This window comes from Alnus glutinosa, chromosome 7, assembly GCF_958979055.1.
Source record: "Alnus glutinosa chromosome 7, dhAlnGlut1.1, whole genome shotgun sequence".
Classification (NCBI taxonomy): domain Eukaryota; kingdom Viridiplantae; phylum Streptophyta; class Magnoliopsida; order Fagales; family Betulaceae; genus Alnus; species Alnus glutinosa.
This window is the reverse complement of record NC_084892.1, coordinates 3,477,990-3,498,468: the sequence shown is the minus strand read 5'-3', so window position 1 is coordinate 3,498,468 and position 20,479 is coordinate 3,477,990. Positions and strand designations below refer to the sequence as shown.

At 36.4% G+C, this 20,479-nt stretch overlaps 2 protein-coding genes across 3 annotated transcripts; one reads left to right on the top strand and one right to left on the bottom strand.

Moving 5' to 3' along the window:
• Nucleotides 1-788: 788 nt before the first annotated feature.
• Nucleotides 789-5,044, top strand: LOC133874323 (protein trichome birefringence-like 9). Its single transcript, XM_062312217.1, has 4 exons — nt 789-1,279; nt 2,809-3,198; nt 3,339-3,497; nt 4,562-5,044. The coding sequence occupies exons 1-4, from the start codon at nt 894-896 to the stop codon at nt 4,887-4,889; spliced, it is 1,263 nt and encodes a 420-aa protein (XP_062168201.1). The 5' UTR covers nt 789-893; the 3' UTR covers nt 4,890-5,044.
• On the bottom strand, nt 4,660-20,141 carry LOC133874321 (uncharacterized). Of its 2 annotated transcripts, none has more exons than XM_062312215.1 (18): nt 19,893-20,141; nt 18,289-18,781; nt 17,899-17,990; nt 17,095-17,259; nt 16,607-17,000; nt 15,094-15,212; nt 14,919-14,991; nt 14,615-14,835; nt 14,483-14,527; nt 14,140-14,236; nt 12,615-12,806; nt 11,815-11,918; nt 11,590-11,677; nt 7,293-7,457; nt 6,244-6,369; nt 5,744-5,914; nt 5,203-5,262; nt 4,660-5,118 (listed from the first exon to the last, which is right to left on the bottom strand). In XM_062312215.1, the coding sequence occupies exons 1-18, from the start codon at nt 19,931-19,933 to the stop codon at nt 5,005-5,007; spliced, it is 2,760 nt and encodes a 919-aa protein (XP_062168199.1). In that variant the 5' UTR covers nt 19,934-20,141; the 3' UTR covers nt 4,660-5,004. The 2 variants fall into 2 exon arrangements, with proteins under 2 accessions (XP_062168199.1, XP_062168200.1); XM_062312216.1 differs by lacking the exon at nt 19,893-20,141 and adding an exon at nt 19,718-19,808.
• Nucleotides 20,142-20,479: the final 338 nt, after the last annotated feature.

The window sequence follows — 20,479 nt, the reverse complement described above, 5'->3', positions numbered from 1 at the left end:
ACACGTTTATTTATTGTACATAAATGTTTTAGAAATGATTGTTGTACAAATCTTAACATAAATTTTGTACAATTTTAATAATTTTTTTTCTTCAAACTAACCATTAGATCTGTTTTCCTACACGTGAGTTGTACAGAAGTTATAAACCTATCGTATCTCTATATTTTTTTTGTACATATTTAGAAGAAAAAGGATAGATGGTTAGGATTGAAAAAAACAAGTTTTGCTACGACATTTAATAATAAACTGATTGTAGAATATTAAAATATTAATTAAATAATTAAATTTGTATTTTTTTTATTAACAACTTTTCAAAATAATTGATTATTTTATATAGTATTAAACGATTCGATGGACTTTTGGTACAAAAATGGCGTGTCAAGTGGAAGCAGAACTATAACTCTAATCTGTTTGTTAAAACTTTTACTTTCTGCCTTTTTGCTTTATCTTCTCTAAACAAAAACATTAATAAACAAACCACATAATACAAAATAGTCTTTAAAACACAACAACATTTTTCACATTTATATCACGTGATAATACTTTAAAAAAGAAAGACCCCTAAAATACATTAACAAATTAACATGTATACTCATGAATGATTGGCATGTTAATTACAGAAAACAATTCAAAGCATGCAGCGCACGTCTCATAATATATAGCGAGAGGCCTACGTGCTTGACGTTTCCAAACAAAAAGCTGTCCAGTCTAATTTTTCTTTACAATATAATAGTGGGTTCATATATATCATAATCAGCTATAAATCACGTCTAACGTCGGTGTACGCACCATAATTAGGGAGAAAATTAAACCTACATCGATCTCTTTCTCTCTCTCTCTCTCTCTCTCTCTCTCTCTCTAATGACCTCTTCAACCCCCTTCTTCCTCTTATTATGGATCTTCAACCCTCTCAAGAACCCATAGCGGAAAGGCTCCAACTTCTTCCCCTCCCCATCCTAATCAAAAGAGAATTGAAACATGCACTATTTTTCCTCCTCCTCCTGATTTCTTCCATTGTCGTTTTCATTCTTGTCATCCCTTTTGACTCTCGGCCAATCTTTCATACTGGCTTCTTATCGCAAATCATATCCGATCAAGAACTAGGAGTTTGTGATTACTCTAAAGGCAGATGGGTTCGGGACGAAAGCGGTCGCTCGCCTCAATCGTACACGGAGAACTGCCCGTTTCTTGATCCCGGCTTTCGGTGCAGTCAGAATGGACGTACAGATGAGGGTTACCGTAAATGGCGATGGCAACCGGAGGGCTGTGATCTTCCAAGGTATGTATATATGGTATGAATATGAAGATTCAGATTTCGGAATATAATTCACACCTGTTCATGCATGCCACATGCAAGGACGGACAACGTCGGTTAATTAAACTTCTTTCTTTTGTACGACTTCGAAGTACTATTTCTTAGCTCAAATTCGACTATAAACTTAGAACTAGCTAGCATGAAAGAAGCAAGATTTGGAGAACCCTTTTGTATAAGGTTTGAATTAAGGAGCAAGAATTCAAGAACCATATAAATTTAGTGTGTTGGAGTCTTGGAGAGATGTTCTGTCTGGCTGTCTCGTCTTGTATTCAAGAAGAAGCAAAGAATCAGATCCATGGCAACAAAAACCCTAGCCTTATACTTTCTTATGACCTAATTTAATTCTCTTGATAAAAACCTGAAGGGCTTATGGTGGAGCTTTTAATTGAGGATGGAAAGAAATGAAACTATGGATTGGATTGAACCGAAAACCAATTGGATTTGAAGTTGACTCACTCCAATTGGGGTGGCCGGCGGGATTCATGTGATTGGCTGTAGGGTTTCTAAATATATGGCCATAATACCATAATAGAGAATTGACTATTGATCCGGCCACCATTACGTTTGCATTACATGCTGTTTGGAAATTTCCTTGGTTCCTCTATGTTGACCTATATGTATTTCCCTACACCTTAATTAAAATTGCCGGCCTAATTAAGATATATATATATATATATATATATATATATATCGATTATAATATTATATATGTAATTGTGACTGCTTAATAGTTGACGAGCTCTTTTTTTTTTTTTTTGATATTGATATTGCTAGGTTATACAAGAAAACTTTGACTATGTGATAATCGTGTTATGATTATTTTTTTAATGCTACTTTTTGGGTTTGATTATGACCAATTGTAAAATTTGGATACAAAATATTCCTCCAAAGAAAAAGAGGAAATGAATAGGTTTTATTTGGTTATTGATGACAAATAAAGAAAATAAATCAAATAGTATAAACTTTATTGGGAAATGAATGAAGAAAACATGATTTATATGTAGTTTGCCTCTTCCCTCTCATTTTTGTTTAATTTTTAAACAATTTTATATCAAATAGCCTTAGGCACTTCAAAAGGAAAATATATGATATTTTGGGAAGAATAAAAATAAATTTTAGAGGATACTTAGGAGTAAACCAAACACGAGAATTTCGTATTTTCGAAAATCCTACCAGATTCTAATAACTCTCAAACGTGAGTTTAGTCACATTTTTTAGAATTTAAATTCTTAGGCGTCACATTCTCAGGAATGTAAATGTTGAAAAAACGTTATATTTTTCGAACCAAACGTCACGTTATAGTTTTGTTAAAATACAAGACAACCATTAACATATATGGATCATGCATATTAAGAAAATAGTAATCACCCGTTTTTAATTATTATTATTATTATTTTATTTTTGGCCTATATATGGCTCCTACCACGGTACCAAAGTTCATTTAGGTAAAAATGAAAGAGTTTAATTAATTTGCTTCCATTTTCTAATGTCAGATTCAATGCAAGCGAGCTCTTGGAAAGAAGCCGAAATGGACGTATAGTGTTTGCCGGCGATTCTATTGGGAGAAACCAGTGGGAGTCTCTGCTATGCATGCTTGCACAAGGTGTCTCCAATCAGTCCAGAATATATGAAGTAAATGGAAACCCCATAACCAAACACAAGGGCTTCCTCTCCATGCGGTTCCATGATTACAACCTCACAGTTGAGTATTACAGGGCACCTTTTTTAGTTATCATCGGCCGGCCACCCCGGAACTCATCAAATCAAGTCCGAACCACCATTAGGGTCGATGAGTTGCACTGGTACTCCAAACACTGGTTAGGAGCAGATGTTCTGGTCTTCAATGCCGGGCATTGGTGGAACGAAGACAAAACAGTTAAGATGTACGTAAGAGCTTCCATTATCTGCTCATCCCTATCATGATCATGAACTATTGACATTCAAAACTAATTTATCATATTTAATTAGGAAGAAAAAAAAAAAAAAAAACTAATTTCTCTTGTAATCTAATTCTGTGCTTCAGGGGCTGCCATTTCCAGGAAGGAGGCCAAATAAATATGACAATGGATGTGATGGAAGCATTCCGGAGATCTCTACAAACATGGAAGTCTTGGGCACTACAAAATTTCGATCCCGAAAGGAATTTTATATTCTTTCGTAGCTACTCCCCAGTGCATTTCAGGCAAGTCTAAGTACTAATCAAGTTACAATTAACGCTTCTTAAAATCACTTATAAAGTTTAATATCATCTAGTAAGGAACTCATATAAGACTTAACACACATTAGCTCATTTATAATCCACATACTCTATGTGAATAATTCATCTTCTCAATGTGAGACTTAACTTTTTGGAGTGTCACAATCTCTCCCACTCAAACTCCTAACGTCCAAGTCATGGCCCTCATCATACAGTGCTTCAGCACCACATAGTCTTACTAGGTTGTTTATAATTAGGGGTCAAAATGCGGATACGAATTCGGATATTAGCAATATCCGCATCGACATTATGTGCTTGCTATCTACATTCACACGATTATTGCGGTAATTAAATGCGATTATTATCCGCTATCCGCATATGAGGTAATAGACATTTTGAATTATTATTTAAATCTATATGCAACATTAAATAATGCGGTTATTATTATATGCAAGCTTAAATAAATTAAGATTTTACTTGTTACACAAATCACAATTAATAGAGGGTCATTGTCTCATAGAATAATTAAGATTTGAATTCCGCATTTTCACCCCTACTTATAGTGTCAGCCATATATGTGTTATAACTTAAAAAAGACTAGTCAAGTTATAATTGAAGCTCTTTAGAATCACTTACCTAGTCTCACATTGTAAAGAACCAAGGTAAGACTTGACATCTATAAGCTATTTTATAATTCAACAACACTGTATGAACAATTCGTCTTCCCAATGTGGAACTAATTTTTTTTGGAGTGTCACAATTTGGACGTAGAATCGATTGAATCAGTATACATACGACACGTATTTGGAAAACTCTTTACCTACCCCATAATAATCCATTTTTTTTAAAGGGAGAGGAGTTTCCAACGGTAGCTTTTTCTTCTCATTTACATGCTCAAACTCGATGCATTTATTTTCTGTAGTTCAGAAAAAGGGGTACTCGTGTAATCAGTCAGTACTCATAAGACTAGCAAAAACAGCTAGCTAGCCCGAAGGCCTTGATTATGGATTATGAACTCTGACTCGAGCTTTTCACATGTAAAATTGCAGGAATGGCACGTGGGATAGAGGGGGTTTCTGCAATTCTAGTACGGAACCAGAAACAAACTACACAAAGTTGGAAACCGAACCATTGAACAATGTACTCATTTCCAATGTAATCAAAGAGATGGATTATGGAAACAGGAAGATCCAGTTTTTAAACATCACATATCTAACAGAGTTTAGGAAAGATGGTCACCCTTCAAAGAATCGTGAGCCAGGCACTCCAGCTCTAGCTCCACAAGACTGCAGCCATTGGTGCCTACCTGGAGTGCCGGATACATGGAATGAACTTCTGTATGCTCATCTATTGTCAAAAGGATTCAGAACCAAGTGAAATTAACATCGAAAAGGGAAAGACAAAAAAAAAAAAAAAAAAATCATGTGACCTTGTAATTGATAATATTATTTCAACTTTGACAGCTGTACAAAAAATTTGCATTGGCTACTAGTCAGGCTAGTTCATCCACATTTTCATTTGGATTTTCTTCATCAGTTTCCATCTCCTTGACTTTCTCAAGTTGCCTCAAGAGATCCAATCTTTCAGATCCATATGTAGATGGTATCTGCCAAAAACATATCAGTTGATCAGGAAAGATACTCTCAATAATTTTTTTTAACAAAAAGGCTGTTAGAGAAAAGCTACACACCATAGCTGGTACATATCTCTGAATAGCGGCCAACATGGCTGCATGCCCAACTGCAGTAACCTATACAACATCATCGTTCTCTACATTAGGTTAGAAATGAACCGATAGCCAAGAGAAACGTATCATAACAACAATGTTTTCTCTGGTAATGTTAACTGTGATTATGCATAATGTAGATTCCTACACAAGTTGTTGTATGACATATACAAGTTGTATGACTACTTTCGCAATAACATGAACAAGAACTATTTTCTCAGGACTGTATAGTCTCTCCCCAACTAGATAATGTGGCAACACTACTAAAATTTGTTGGACAATAATGGTCCAACTGTTCCGAAATGAAAGGATAAAAATAAAAAGATGAGCAGCGTCAGCCAAGATAAGAGTTGAGATGAGGAGCTAAAATTTACAACACGTCCTGAGTCAATATAATAACTAAGAAAGATATAAGGACGAAGAACCAGAAAGTGAAAATGGAGAATGCAATGTTGAATAAAAAAAGAACGCAATATTGATAGAACTATTTCATTTTCAAACTCACAGGAAGAAGCATTAAAACGCCAATTGGAACAACTGATGCCAAGTCAGTCATTGTTCTTTTGAAAGCTTTCTTTTCTTTTTCCGTCAGCTCATCTCCTATTAGGACCCGTCTGAGCAACACCATAGAAGCAGCAACATCAATAGCTAGAAGCTGGGTTCCTTGCCAGACATCCTGCTCAGTAAAAAGTGTGATAATTAAGTAGTAAAGTTGAGATAATCTCATATAACCGTCGAGGCAAAGAAATATTTGAGCTCTTAAATTATAAATACCACTACTTTGGAATACATTGAGTGGCCTTGGCTCAGGTAGCAACAGGGAATGGAGGGTTTTGCTAGGTCTAGGCTATCAAAGTATCAAAAACATCAAAATCAACTTTCAGGGATTCTTCAAAACAGCAAGCATGTATGCAGAATGCGGATGGCTTAAAATAGGAGTAATGATATATCCTAGTTAGACAATGGATCATATTTTGACTGACGGAAAACAATAGATATCCATACCGTGCTAGCTTCTTTTAGCTTGACAAATGATTTTTCAATGATACCATCTTTCTTCTGAACCTGGACCAATTGAGAACCTCTAGCATCACCCTGATAATTATCACCATCATCTGTAACTTTAAACTCCTGAAAAAAAAAAATCATAATAACTGATTAGGAACCGATAGCCTCAAACAAGGCCAATGGCAAGTAAAGGAAATTTTCATGATAATGTTCTGACACGAATGGACATAAGTATCAAGTAAAGTCTACAGAAGCACATCTACCTCTCTCTATTTTGCCCACCCACCCATACCACACACATGCACATGCGAATACGCACGCCGGCACGCGCACACACACATAGAAATAGACTTGATATGTATTAGGTGACTGCTTGGGTCACCAATACAAAGCTAGCAAAGCCACTTCTCATAGTGTCATAGATAAATATTCATGTTCATCACATGTAAGCAAAGCAAAGGACCACAGTTAGCCAAAACTTTGTAATATCTTCTGTAGGCAATGAAGATCAGAACCAAATGCTGGCCAGCCTTAAAATATTCCAACACATGGTCCCACCAAATTTCATATTATTTGCAAATTTTTTGGGAGAAGGCAAGCCAAGATCTTTAATTGAAACCTTTTAGAATGTACAACAAGAGGAATAGCCCAGTATGCTATCAAATATTAAATCTTGACACTATTCATAGGCATCGTGTGTAGAACTACAAACCACTTGAGATTTTGTAAGATATTAACTGCTATAAATGGAAATTGCTTCTTGATGGCTTCATATTTAAAACTTTTGAGAAATTTCAGAAAGTTTCATTTTAAGTGAAAATTCCCAGCTATTAAAATATGTAGTGAAGTTTTAGGCATCAACTGTTACTAGAGCATGGCCCAAATGCCATAAGGATTTCAAAAAGTCAACAGAACTGGCTGGGACTTCAGGTATCTTTAACCTAGGCCCCATCCAACATCCAACCAACCTTTGAACTCCACCTCCTAATGGCAGATTTGGATATATTTCATTTTATATATAAGCAGCTTAAGACCTTGAGATGTACCTCCTCATTTTCTGATTGATCAGCACTTCTTTGGACCCGTTTTTCAAGTTCTATTAGCTCATTTCTCAAAAGTTCAAATCGTCGAATTTCGTTTGACTCTGAGTCTGCAACCACTGAGTCTGCAACATCTGTGTTTGAAGTATTCTGCTCCACACATTCATTTTCCTGCACATAAGAAAAAAAAAAAAAATAGATTACTTTCATTTCAACAAAGCATACAAGCTTCTAATGTCTTAATAAGGCATTTTTCAGAGACGAAGTAATTTGATTGTCAAAGCAAGAATGCCTTAAGTGTTCTCTTTTACTCTCTTCTTCTCTATGGCACATTGTTACTGTTCACACAGTCCCTCAAGATCAATGAGAATCCCTCTTTTATTATCTCGTTGCAACCCCGAATCTAATCCTTTCCTTAATCATATCAGAACCCCACAGCCCTATATACTTTCCCCTAAACAATAGCCATTAAACAGCCTTCCAGTCCAGCCCTAGGGAACCATCCTTGCTATCTTCCAGAATCTCCAGCACCCTTGTTCTCAATTCCTGCAATTTCGCAGAGACCAAGATATAATCCTTCTAAACCCTAATTCAATCTACAATCCCAAAAGCCTTTTCTTCACTATAACAAACCCCAAGATCATAACTCTTTCAAACCACCATATGCAAACATAGACAAATTACTCAAATCCGTCCCACATCAGAATAGCTTGACTAGATTGTGATTATAGAGCAGCAAAAGGAGCACTCCTGAACTGCCTCCATTATAATAGTAAAACTTTCTATTCACTCATTCAGTTGCTTTTTAATTCATATGTTGTTGCTCAATGCTCATAGACTCCTCTTGAACCAAAGTTGGGAATTGGCACTCTAAACACCACAAGTGGACATACTTGGAATAAAATGGAGCTTTTGGCTTCCTAGAAAAGCAATGTCTGATTAACTGGTGTTCCAAACAAGCCAAACCAAGCCCTTGACAACAGCCTACACCCTAAGAATATATGATATTTTATCCTATTGACAGCCTAAACCAAGCCCTTGTTAATCTTAAACAATCAAACCAATCCACAAAAACAAACTTGGTTTTCAGAACAAGCCAAAGATTTAAATGCACCAACAAAGTATTAACTCTATCTGGCCATAGCCTTAGCCTTGTAGCTCCCCTTCCAAATTTTCAGAACGAAATTATAAAACCTTGTAACATCTAAGAATCTACCAGCCAGATGAAAATCACACAAACCACAACAATAATGGACGTATTACAAAAAGAAATTCCAATGCCAGCTGGAAGAACTTCAAGTGCAGCCTAATGAAGCGCTGTTTTTACGGGAAAAAAGGCCCAAACGGTGACAAGGCTCCAGGCCTGGATGGTTTTTCGATGGCTTTCTTTCAAGCTTCCTGGGATGTGATCAAAACATGCATTATGTGATGCAATCAAATAATAAAAAGGAACAAAAGAAAAGATATGGGCTACTTCGAGAGAGCCGTGATCTCCAATGGCTACTTCGAGAGAGCCTTGATCTCCAAAACAACCAAAAAGGTCTAGGTTTTCAAAATATTCAACATGCTTATTCCTTGGGTAGGATTACACTTAAATAGATGACGGCTAGGTCATAAGACATAACCATTAGGTCTAGCCGTCATAACACAATGTAGGAAAATAAACTAAGAAGAAAATAACTAATGGAAAATACATTCCTTATTAAACTAAATACTTAAGGAAATAATATATGGAGAATTAAACTCCTTATTCCAGCCGGCTTGGGGTTGCTTGGTGGCTACGGTAGTGCCACCTAGCCCTAGGAAAATCTGAACGTATCATTATGGGGGTGTTTCATGACTTTCATGCTTGTAGTAGGTTTGAAAGAAGCCTCAATGCCACATCATTGCTCTCATCTGGAAGAAATCTGGGGGCTATTGATCTTAAGGACTTCCGACCTGTTAGTCTTTTAAGTGAAATTTATAAGATCATTGCCAAAGTCCTTACAAATAGATCGAGAAGGGTAGTAGAGAAGAGTAGTTCGAAGTCCCAGTATGCCTTTGTTAAAGGTAGGCAAATCCTTAATTCAATGCTTATAGTAAATGAATATCTGGATAGTAAGATAAGATCTAGTGAACCAAGGATGCTTTGCAAGTTGGATATTGAGAATGCCTATGATCATGTCGACTGGGAGTCCTTACTATATTTGTTGAGAAGGTGTGGATTCAGGGAGAAATGGTGCTCTTAGATATCGCATTGCATCTCTTTGATGCGCTTCTCCGTCTTGGTGAATGACAATCCGTTCGGTTTCTTCTGTAGTTCCCGCGGGTTGAGATAGGGAGACCTTTTGTCTCTTTTCCTGTTCGTTATTGTTACGGAGGTTCTTAGCAAAATGATTACTGCAACTATTGATGGGGGTCTTCTCTCAGGCTTCTCTATAGGGTCTAGGCACTCTTGTGTGGTTAGTATATCCCACCTGTTGTTCGCGGACGATAACTTGGTTTTTTGTGGGGCCAATCCTGATCACCTTCAATATCTGCGGGCTTTATTCTTATATTTTGAGGTTGTCTCCAATTCGAAGGTTAACTTGGATAAGTTAGAATTGGTTCTTGTGGGTAATGTGGATAATGTAGATGGGCTGACTGGCATTTTGGGTTGTGGGGTTTCCTCTTTGTCCTCTGAAGTATCTTGGTCTTCTGCTAGAAGCCTCTTACGAGGCCAAGTCTAATTGGGATAGTGTAGTAGAAAAGATTAAGCGTCTATTAGTTAGTTGGAAAATGATGTATTTGTCAAATGGAAGGGTTACCCCTTATAAAGAGAACCCTTTCCAATTTACCTACGTACTTCATGTCTCTTTCCCCCTTCCGGCTAGTGTGACAAATTGCATAGAGAAGCTCCATCGAGATTTCTTATGGAGCAGGATAGGTGAAGAGTTCAAATATCATCCGATTAGTTGGTCCAAGGTTTGCTCTCCAATTTATGAGGTAGGGTTGGGAGTTCGAAACTTGAGAATGTTCAATCGCGCTCTATTAAGGAAATAGTTGTGGCGCTATGTGCATGAGAGAGCGGCATGGTGAAGAGTCGTTGTGGATTCTAGATTTGGTAGTTCTTGGGGTGGGTGGCGTTCTATTGATCTCCCAAGGTCGTACGGGGTGAGGCTATGGAAGAATATTAAGAGGGGGTGGAGGATGTTTTCTAGTCATACCAGATTTGAGCCGGGAGATGGCTCCAATATCAGATTCTGAGATGATATGTGGTGTGGGGAGATGGCCATTAAAGAAGCATTCTCGAAGTTGCATAGCATTGCTTGTGTTAAGGATGTTTTGTTGCAATTCATTTGGATCTCTCTAGTGGTTCCCTTCAGTGGAATGTAAGCCTTATTAGAGCGGCTCATGATTGGAAGGTGGAAGATAAGCTTTGGTGGCCCCTTCAAACAAAGGGATGTTCGAGGTTAGCTCCTTTTACAAGGTTCTTGCTTGTACTGATGGCATTCCTTTTCCTTTGAAGAGTATTTGGCGGACCAAGGTGCCTCTAAGAGCGGCTTTTTTGGCTTGGTCGGCGGACCTAAGAAAGATCTTAAGAAGCAACATGTTATTGCGGTTGATTGGCGCTACATATGCAAGAGGAATGGGGAGTCCATAGACTATCTTCTTCTCCATTGTAAGATTACTTGTGCCTTATGGAATGCTTTCTTTAGTCAGTTTGGGCTGCCCTAAGTTATATCTAGCCGGGTGGCTGTAACCATCAACCTTCAAACAACCATAACCATCAACCTTCAACCAACAAAATCTATTCATATTGGTGGTAATGTGGTAATCCAATCATCTAAATACCAATAATTCATGCAAAACTCATTAGTTGATTTGAGACCGAAGTCTATACATCTAGGTAGATATCTAAAGATTTTGAGACATATACTAAGGAGGGAGGTGGTAACACCTAAAGTGCTGGCTTTTGAGTTTAATATGAAAGGGCATGTGAAAAATGAAAGACACATTCCTAACAAATGATAAATGCATAAATACATACATGCAGTAATGAGAGCACCCAAACACATGATAGGATGACTGTGGCATACAATTTTATTTTACCTAAAGACATACAACCTTGCCCTGACCAGACAGAATGATATATCAGATCAATGTCATTGTTATTTGGTTTTGGTCAAACAGATCTACATTTGAGCCAGACAGCAATCTATTGCTTACATGTACAAGAATTCCTAAAATGTAAATAATGCATTTGGCTATGACTCCATGCACTATTAGGTAATAAATGCGCAAGTAATTAATGTAGTATAGTCATGGTAAAAGAAGGGCGTACAGATCCATCTGTAATTGACTCTGGACCAGGCTTCCTGGCTGGAGGGCGCATAAAGAAACTCCACAATCCACGAGATTTGTTGACAACTCTGGAAAGAAATCCTTTTTTGAATAAGAGAACCCCAATAAAAAAAAATGCAGGTCACTGTGGAAATATCAAAGATGAGCATTAAATATTTAGCTTGCAGCAAGTGAAAGAGCTAAAACTACTGTATCAGCCCCATACCTGTCGCTCCTGTCCAGCAATACATTAGCACTCTTCCTGTTTTTCCCTTTCAAGTACTGCTGCTGCCCACTGATTCTTGATTTGGAATGACCATCACCATCTCCCTGGATGATCAATACAGAAATACCAGCACTAAATGAGAAAATATACATATTTCAACAATTTGGAAATGTCCACTCTTCTTTTTTATAAGTAATCGAAAATTCATTAAAAATGGCAAAGACGCAACCCAAGTTCACAGGAAGTATACAAGAGATACACCTAATCAGAAAAAGAAAACAGATCAAGAAAATCATGAAAAGCTAGAAATGTGACCCTAACTGATTGAGCATGAAACTGAAGAGATCAAAAAGAAAGGATTTACACTGCACTTTTTGTTTGAAGAAAGCAACCACGTCAGCTCGGCAAGGGAGTAAGTACCACACTTTGAACATGCAAAGAAGGGCACATGTTGAATTGGTCGTTTTCAATGCATAATTAGATTTTCTACAAAGGTGCAGTTTTCTAATTAGAGGCTATTAATTTTACATCTTTATCACCAAAATTTGCATATCAACAGATCCCTTAGTTAGTAATAAGACTTAAAATAACACAAAATAAGATTAAAATAAAGCAAATTATTGCATGTTGCTTCCCTTAAAAAAACTTATAGTCTGAAAAAGAAAAAAGGCAAGGCTCACAACACTTATTGAGTTCTTCAAGATAGTGAGAAAGTCAAGTGGAGTGCAGTCACTGATAGTCAACATGTTATGAGGTCCAAACTATCCTTAAATAAAATATTAGAAGAAGAAGAAATATACCTGTTGAAGGGAATCTGCTTTTGCTCTGAAAGAAGCCCCCAAAAATTCGGCCTCTTTCTTTAGCTTCCTTATTTTCTCAAGGTCAGAACAAGCAGCTTTTAGATGCTCTTTTCCAGAACCAGAACTTGATAAATGCAACTCTTGAAGCAACTTTTCTAGTCTTATAAGAGCTTCTTCCACGCTCTCCAATGCCTGACACGATATGTCAATTTCACCATATCAAAAAAGCTTTCAACCAATTCCAAATAAAAGGACATACCATAGGACTTTTCAAACTGGGACAACAATGGTGTTTAGAAACCCATTCATTGGGGTCATCAACAGAATGATGAAACACCAAGGATCATATTAAAGAAGTGTATTTTGTGAATTTACCATAATGCAAAGATAGAGGACGCCATTAACCTAGAATTAAATGAAATTGATGGAAATAATTAAATGCCAAAGTGTGAGCATATGCACATTCTTACATATAAAGGGCTTTTAAGGATTGTGTTAAGCATCAAATTTTTTTATGCTGTTGTGTGGAATAGATGAATGCAGTGGCACATGTAGTGAACTTTCTGATTGTTATATTATATATTATAACTCAAATAGAGTTCAATTTTTTTTTTTCCTAATGCATTTTTTTATGCTATCCAATTTTTTCCTGATTTCTTTTGATTTTCATATACCAGAATGGTGTATAGGATATTAACTGATACTAAGTCAGAATTTCAATACATGGTTAAACAAGGTCCACTGGCACAATGAGACTCATAATCATAACTGTAAAACCTACTGTGCACTTAACTTCAGACATTTATAGGGAATAATATCTTGAAACAATTCAATTAAAAGCAACAACACTGGAAAAATGAAAAGCAACACAAAAAAATGCAGATTAAGCAATGAAGTCCCTGATGAGACATTAGTGAATCATGTCCATTAAATCCTTATGCATGTCCACCAATATTAATCAGTGCAGGAAATGCCGTAATCAACACACAAGCATCCATACCCAGTAAGGGTCTTTTCGGTATTCTTTGAATTTACTGGACTTACAGGTAGAAATCATAGTCCCCACATTTCTTATACAAAATACTTTTAGTCCACTGCTTCTAAATGACACAAAAGCTTCTGCCATGAGTTCTGAGACATGGTTCACTGCTCAGAAATAGTCGACCCAGTCCTAATAGCTCTTTTAAATCGAAAATGAGAAGCCTTCAATTCTTTCCATTCCATGCATTTGTTCAAAACTACAAAATTTATTACTAGGTACTAGGGTATTCACATACCATTTTATGTCTGATTGCTGCAAGAACTGGAGGTTTGATAATCCTGGTTTTTGTTTAGATCAAGAACGAGATGGTGGCTTTAAGAATCTATCTAAAGCACACATAAAATAAATACAGGACCCTTGTGACTAAGGTTTTCTTGTTTACCTGCCAAGTCATATCGGCCACTTGTGACTTCAACATTAAGATGAAGCCATTAAGTATAGAAAACTATGAAACGCACTTGATTTAAATGGAAGGAAGCCAACCTTGTCAAAAGAATCCAACTCTTTCTCAGTTGGTGAATAAGTCTTAGATCCAGTCCTCCCAACAGAATTTTTATTGTTGCTTTCCACCATATCGTTCCTGCATTACATATTTTGAAGAAGCATAATCTGCAATTACTAGTTGATTTTTAAACAAAGTGCCATGGTCCAGATGCACAAACCATACCATATTTTAAAGGTTCATTTTCTAATTTTTGAAACAAGGAGTATACACGTGCACTTGTGTTGTGTGTGTGTGTGTGTGCGCGCGCGGGCGGGCGCGCGCGTGTGTGTGAGAGAGAGAGAGAGAGAGAGAGAGAGAGAGGCTTGGCCTTCATTTGCTTACTTCAATATCCCCAATTCTTCCATGCACTCTGATAACTTATTGTGCCTAAAAAAGTAAAAAACATGTTGTAATTGCAGAAATCACGTGCATTACTTAATTGTTCAACTATTACTGCACCATGAGTTAAATTACCCTCTAGACAGGAATTTTGCAGCCTTAACATTAGAAGGTTTCTCTAGCCATTTACTGTATTTAATGAAGCTCTGCATCCAATGAGAGCAAGCATCTATAACTTGGGGGATAGCTTCAGCATCGGGAGGACCTTCTCTTTTACTTCTATGGCCATGTAACTGTTTCTGGGTGACAAAGTTGCCTGGATAAAAAGGAAGCCAATCCAACTCTTCGCAGACAACCTATGGAATTCAAAAGTATGATTAATTGCTGTAACTGAACCATGAAACATATTTGTAAGATCGTAATGACCATACATGCTAACCTCAACATACAATTGATAAGAACTTATTGATGAAAGCTGAGGATAGTATAAAACACTGCCCCCAATAAGGTACCTGCAAGAAAAACAGGACAATTAAATAGCCAACCAAATCATAGAAGCAATATCAAACTTAAGGAAAGAGAAAAGACAAGGAATAAAAAATCAGAAGCTATACCTAATGTAGCCATCAATAGGATCATCAATAACATCAAAACCACTAGCAGATAGAAAAGACTTTGTGCTTCTGCCCAAGGCAACAAAGAATCCAAATATAGCCAAATCCCTCTCCAAAACCTGTAGTAAATTAATACTGACTTTTATTAACAGCTTCTACATGATTAGAACAATGCAGTTAAACATGCACAAAGTGTATAGGCCTCTAACATACTTTAACTCTTTTTTTTAAAAAGAAAAAGAAAAAAAAAAAAAAAAAAGAAGTAAAAAACATTTATTAGAAAAATAAAGCCTCTTTTTTTGGATAAGGTAATGTAACAGCCCGGTCCCATATTGGGAAGATGAGTAACCTAAATAGAGTGGGTGGTTTATTAAGATAGTCATGAATGCTAAGTCACATTGCTTAGTTACTAGGTGAAACTTGTTTTATAAGGAATTCTAGGGAAGATGTGGCTAGCATTTTTACCTAGGTTGTACAAGTAATTTAATTTTTTGGGATTACTTAGGTTGTACAGGTAATTTAATTTTTTGGGATAAGGATAAAGCCCTTGTCAATGTTAATAATTTCTTTTTGCTACCCATTAATGATGGATGGGGAGATTTGACAAGAGTCTTTTATTAAGTTTATTTTCTAATACACTCGGTTACCTTAAACTTTCTCAAGTAGAAACATGTGATTAGAATATTTGGCTAATTCCCAAGTATTTGTAGAAGATTTCTAAAATAGTTTACTTTGACAGACCTACCAAAACACAGCAACTCATACAAATACCTATCAAAAGTATATCTTTATATGATATTCAATGGATATATCTTCAAATATATTATGCGTATGCTGCAACACAAACCAATTGCTAGACAGAAATAGTAGGTAAGGAGGAACTCAGAACTCCCTCATTTCCCTGTCATTCTTCTTTCCTATACTTCTTCTACATATCCTATACTATATATGTTTTCTACCAAACCAATATGCAGATTGGTTATTACTTGAATTCTCTACAAATACATTGCTATTATAAATAAGGTCAAAATACAATTTTGATCCGTGAATTATGGATCAAATTCCAATTCTATGCTTGAATTATCAATTGTTTCAATTTAGTCCTTAAAATTTGAAGAACGTTCAATGTTTCTCTTACTCTACTTCACTGTTGCTATGCAAATAGCACTTTCTGATGTCACATACAAAAACATTTGCAAATGTCACAAACATTTTTTTGTACATTAGTACATATGTCCTTATAGCGTTGACGTCGGGCTACTAGATAATCTCATAAAATTAGATCATATGGAGACAGGAGAATTTAATATTTTAAAGAAAAGTAACATAAAAAGAAAACAACCTAGGAATATCGTATTAATACTTAAAGTCTTACTTCAAAATGATGCCTTTTAGCCACTAAGTTCATAAGCTTCAACTGACTTAAATTAAAACTTGTCAATCAATAAGCGGCTGTTTAGAGGGGTGAAAGGCAACATGTTTTCTCTAAAGCTACAGATAACTTAGCACTAACCTCAATACTTTCAGATGTTGTTAACCGCGACCATATTTTCTCCCTATCTATAGCTTGTTGCAGCTGCTTCTGTACAAGATTTACCCAGAAAACAACCTCTTCTGCACCCCAATCATTATTCACTCTACATGCTGCAGCTCGAGGACCAAAATGAACAAGAAATTCTCTGAGTAGACCCATATCCTTCATGGAATGATAAGCCTGGTGTATAGGAATAAAATCGACCAGCATGTCCATCAATCTACCGGTTATTTCTGGAATCATGGAAAAGAATTGCTGACAAGAAACTTTTGCTGGACCAAGTTTTGTAATTGCTGCAATGCAAGTAAGTGCAAGCATGAGGACTGATACGTCACTTGCATTCCCCGATCCCAACGACATACCTTTTCCAAACCTAGAAGCAAATTAAACACTACATCATTTCTACACTAACTTCAAAATCATCGTGCAAAATCTCAACATGCAGTAACTTGAAGGTGACAACATACACAGCAGTGGCAGCACTAAAGCGTCCATCCCCTTCAAAATAATTAACAAAGGACATGACCACCTCTGGAACTTGCTCAGACCAAAACCATTCAAAAGCTTCAGGTTGCTTGGATGATAATTTATCCCTGATTAAGCTCTCTAATGGAGCAGATTGCCGTAATAAACTGCATAACAAAAATTAGACACATCAAAAGCCTAGACAAAATGAAAAGCAATAAATAGCTAAAAGAACTGGAAAACAGACGGAATAGGCAGGTTAGTGATATGGACAAAGAAAATACGAAAACATAAGTCAAAACTATATAAAACATATAGTCAAAAATCTAAAAGTTTACCATTACAGATCCTGCCTCCAAAATGAAAGCAAAATATAGGTTTCTCAATTTGACTTGATGTAAGAACTAAACCCAAGAGTTATTATAAAAATTAAAAAAAAAAAAATTAAAAAAAAAAAACTATGTCAAAAAGTGGCCAGTTATTAAAAAAGGAAAAGCAACTAAAGCTTATCTTTGAAAAGACTTCACATTTGGTTTTGAAATTGGCTGTGCACGACCAACAATCAACGCATGCCATTGATAAGTTGAATGCAATAAAGTAAATGCCATCACAATCCAAAGATATGAAGAAATTTTAGATCCTTAACTCTCACAAGAAACACTATTTTCATCAATAAAGTGGACATTTATATCCAGGACATATAGGCTTTAACCTGACAACAAAAAGCTGATTTGACAAGCGTCTGAAAATTCATAGCTACTTAGCAACATAAGAACTGATAACATGAAATATAAGCAACCTACTACCTCCTTTGAACAACAAGATTTATATCCCTGTCTCTACCATCACCTCGGGATGAGATCTCGATCGCAGCTTGCAATAAGCAATACACAGAAGCCTGAGAAAATTCATTAATATTCAGATAGCCTGGATATTATATGATTTTAAATTAAGTAAGAACTGACTAGTCAAACCCCTAGCATAAAGACTCACAAATCTACTGAAGGATACAGGAAACTCAAAATTGCATATGGAAAAAACACTAGTTCTGATATGTATGGATAACAATTTATTAAGCAATAAAATATATCTATCAGGCCAGTGCAAGAGTATACATTTGTACAATGAAGCATTTATCGATGCATAACTTCCGAAGAATGTTACAAAAACTTTTGAAGAAAGTTTCATGGCAATACCTGATAAGACACAGTTTTCAACCATGCATTTGTGTCTATACCAAGCCAGGCAGTTGAAAACCAAGATATTTTTGACAATGAGCCCTGTTCTTTGATTGCCAACTCAAAAATCCTGGCAGCCTCATGCAAAGACTGGACAAGTCCATCGCTATAATCTTCCCCTTGGAGTGATTGATTTAGTTTGACCCTCATTCCCTCCACATCACCACTGGTACTTACTTGGGGAATCCCATTGACTGTTACACCCTCATCACCAGATGCAAAGGGACGGAGGTGTCCCATTCTTCTTGATTTACGAAAGGTTAAATAGTTTTTCCTATATCCCACCAAGCAATGGTTAAGACCATGATTATTCCTCTCTAATAAAGCAAGCCTTATAACGCATCTCTTCCTCAAATTACGCCAGTTTATTAGGTCGTGATCCAAGTTTGCCACTTGCTTGCAGGAAAGGCGGGTTCTAATTGGCTTCCCTGATACCCATGGATCTGAAGAGCTGCAATACAAAACACAACAATAAGATGCAAGCACAAAATTTTCACGCCAATAGCCGACTTTGAAGGGTTATCATGGGATGTAAAACCAAAGTTCCAATGGCCAGTGTGACAAGGACATAGCTTTTCAAAATGCAAGAAGTTGCAGCTACTTTAAGAATTGCCCTTGGTCTGCTTCTCAAAATTCACCAAAAAAAAACAGAAACCATTTCACAAAATCGACAAAAAACTAGAGCAGCATTTGGTTTACCGTCGGAACTGCGGGGCAGCTTGTGCTTCCTAAGAGCTGAAGACTCCTAAAGAAGCCACGAAAATCCCCACCAAACAGTAACTATGTCTGCTACACTCAAATCTCATGCTTTCAAACAAGTATTTTAAAATGTTACAACTATTATGGCTCCAAATCTATCCTCCGTCGAACTGCGGGGCAGCTTGTGCTTCCTAAGAGCTGAAGACTCCTAAAGAAGCCACGAAAATCCCCACCAAACAGTAACTATGTCTGCTACACTCAAATCTCATGCTTTCAAACAAGCATTTTAAAATGTTACAACTATTATGGCTCCAAATCTATCCTACAAAACAAGGAGCATCTCCTAGTTTCATGTATATAAAGCAATAGGTGACTCATGCTCCTCAAATATTTTTGTAAGTGTCAAAAATTGCAATAACGTCCATTTCAAATACAACATTTTTTCTTCGTAATTCCTCATTCAATCTGGCCACTCAAACTAACATATAATTGCTCAAAGGTCCACAAAGTATCGCAAATGATAACAACAAACAATGTCCATAAAGTAACATGAAAAATCAAGCATTAAATACACAGATTATCTCGTTTCATCCGACTTTAATCTCTGTTTAACTGCCAAGATATAGGTACAAACTTAAGAAGAAGAAAAAATCAGCCAACTAATGCGCAATAACTTAATTGGACTCACTAGCTGGTTCAAGAGGATTAGAAACAAATGGACAATAGGATGTTCGATTTTCCTTCTTTTTCTCATTCACTTTCCCGCAGTTTCTCGGCAAACAAACAATGAAAATTGCCTTAAATTTCTGAGTCCGAAAATAATAATAATAATAATTCGGTGAGTCGGAGAAAAAATAGAGCACCTTGAATAGAAGAAACTGTTGCGTTGCAATTTAATGGCCATAAATGGGCGAGAGAAAAATCAAAGGGAAAATCTGCTTCGATGCGCATGAGAAATTGGAGCGTTTCAGGCTTTGGGTGACGCTGTCTTTGGTACAGAAGGGGAGGGTGACGTGGCAAAAAGGCTCTATCCGTGTACGTGGAGAAGCGAATGATCACAGAAGTCTATGGCTTTCCTGCGGTAATGGGAGTTAGGGGCTCCAACGGCGACAATTCCTTATTATATCACCTGTTACGGGAGGTGACGAAATTCTAAAGAATACCCGCCGTCCAAAGTTTCTTTTCAATTTGAATTAAAGAAAATTATTTCAATTTAATTTATTAAAATATACCAATAAGTCTCTCCAAAAAACTTATTAGAAACAAAGTTTCTTTTCAATTTGAATTAAAGAAAATTATTTCAATTTAATTTATTAAAATATACCTATAACTCTCTCCAAATAACTTATTGGAAACAAAGTTTCTTTTCCGCCGTCTCTAATTTTTCATTTAAGCTTCTCCTCCTCAAATCGAAAGTTGTCAAAAGTTGGTCGTTTTTCGGCATCGCTCA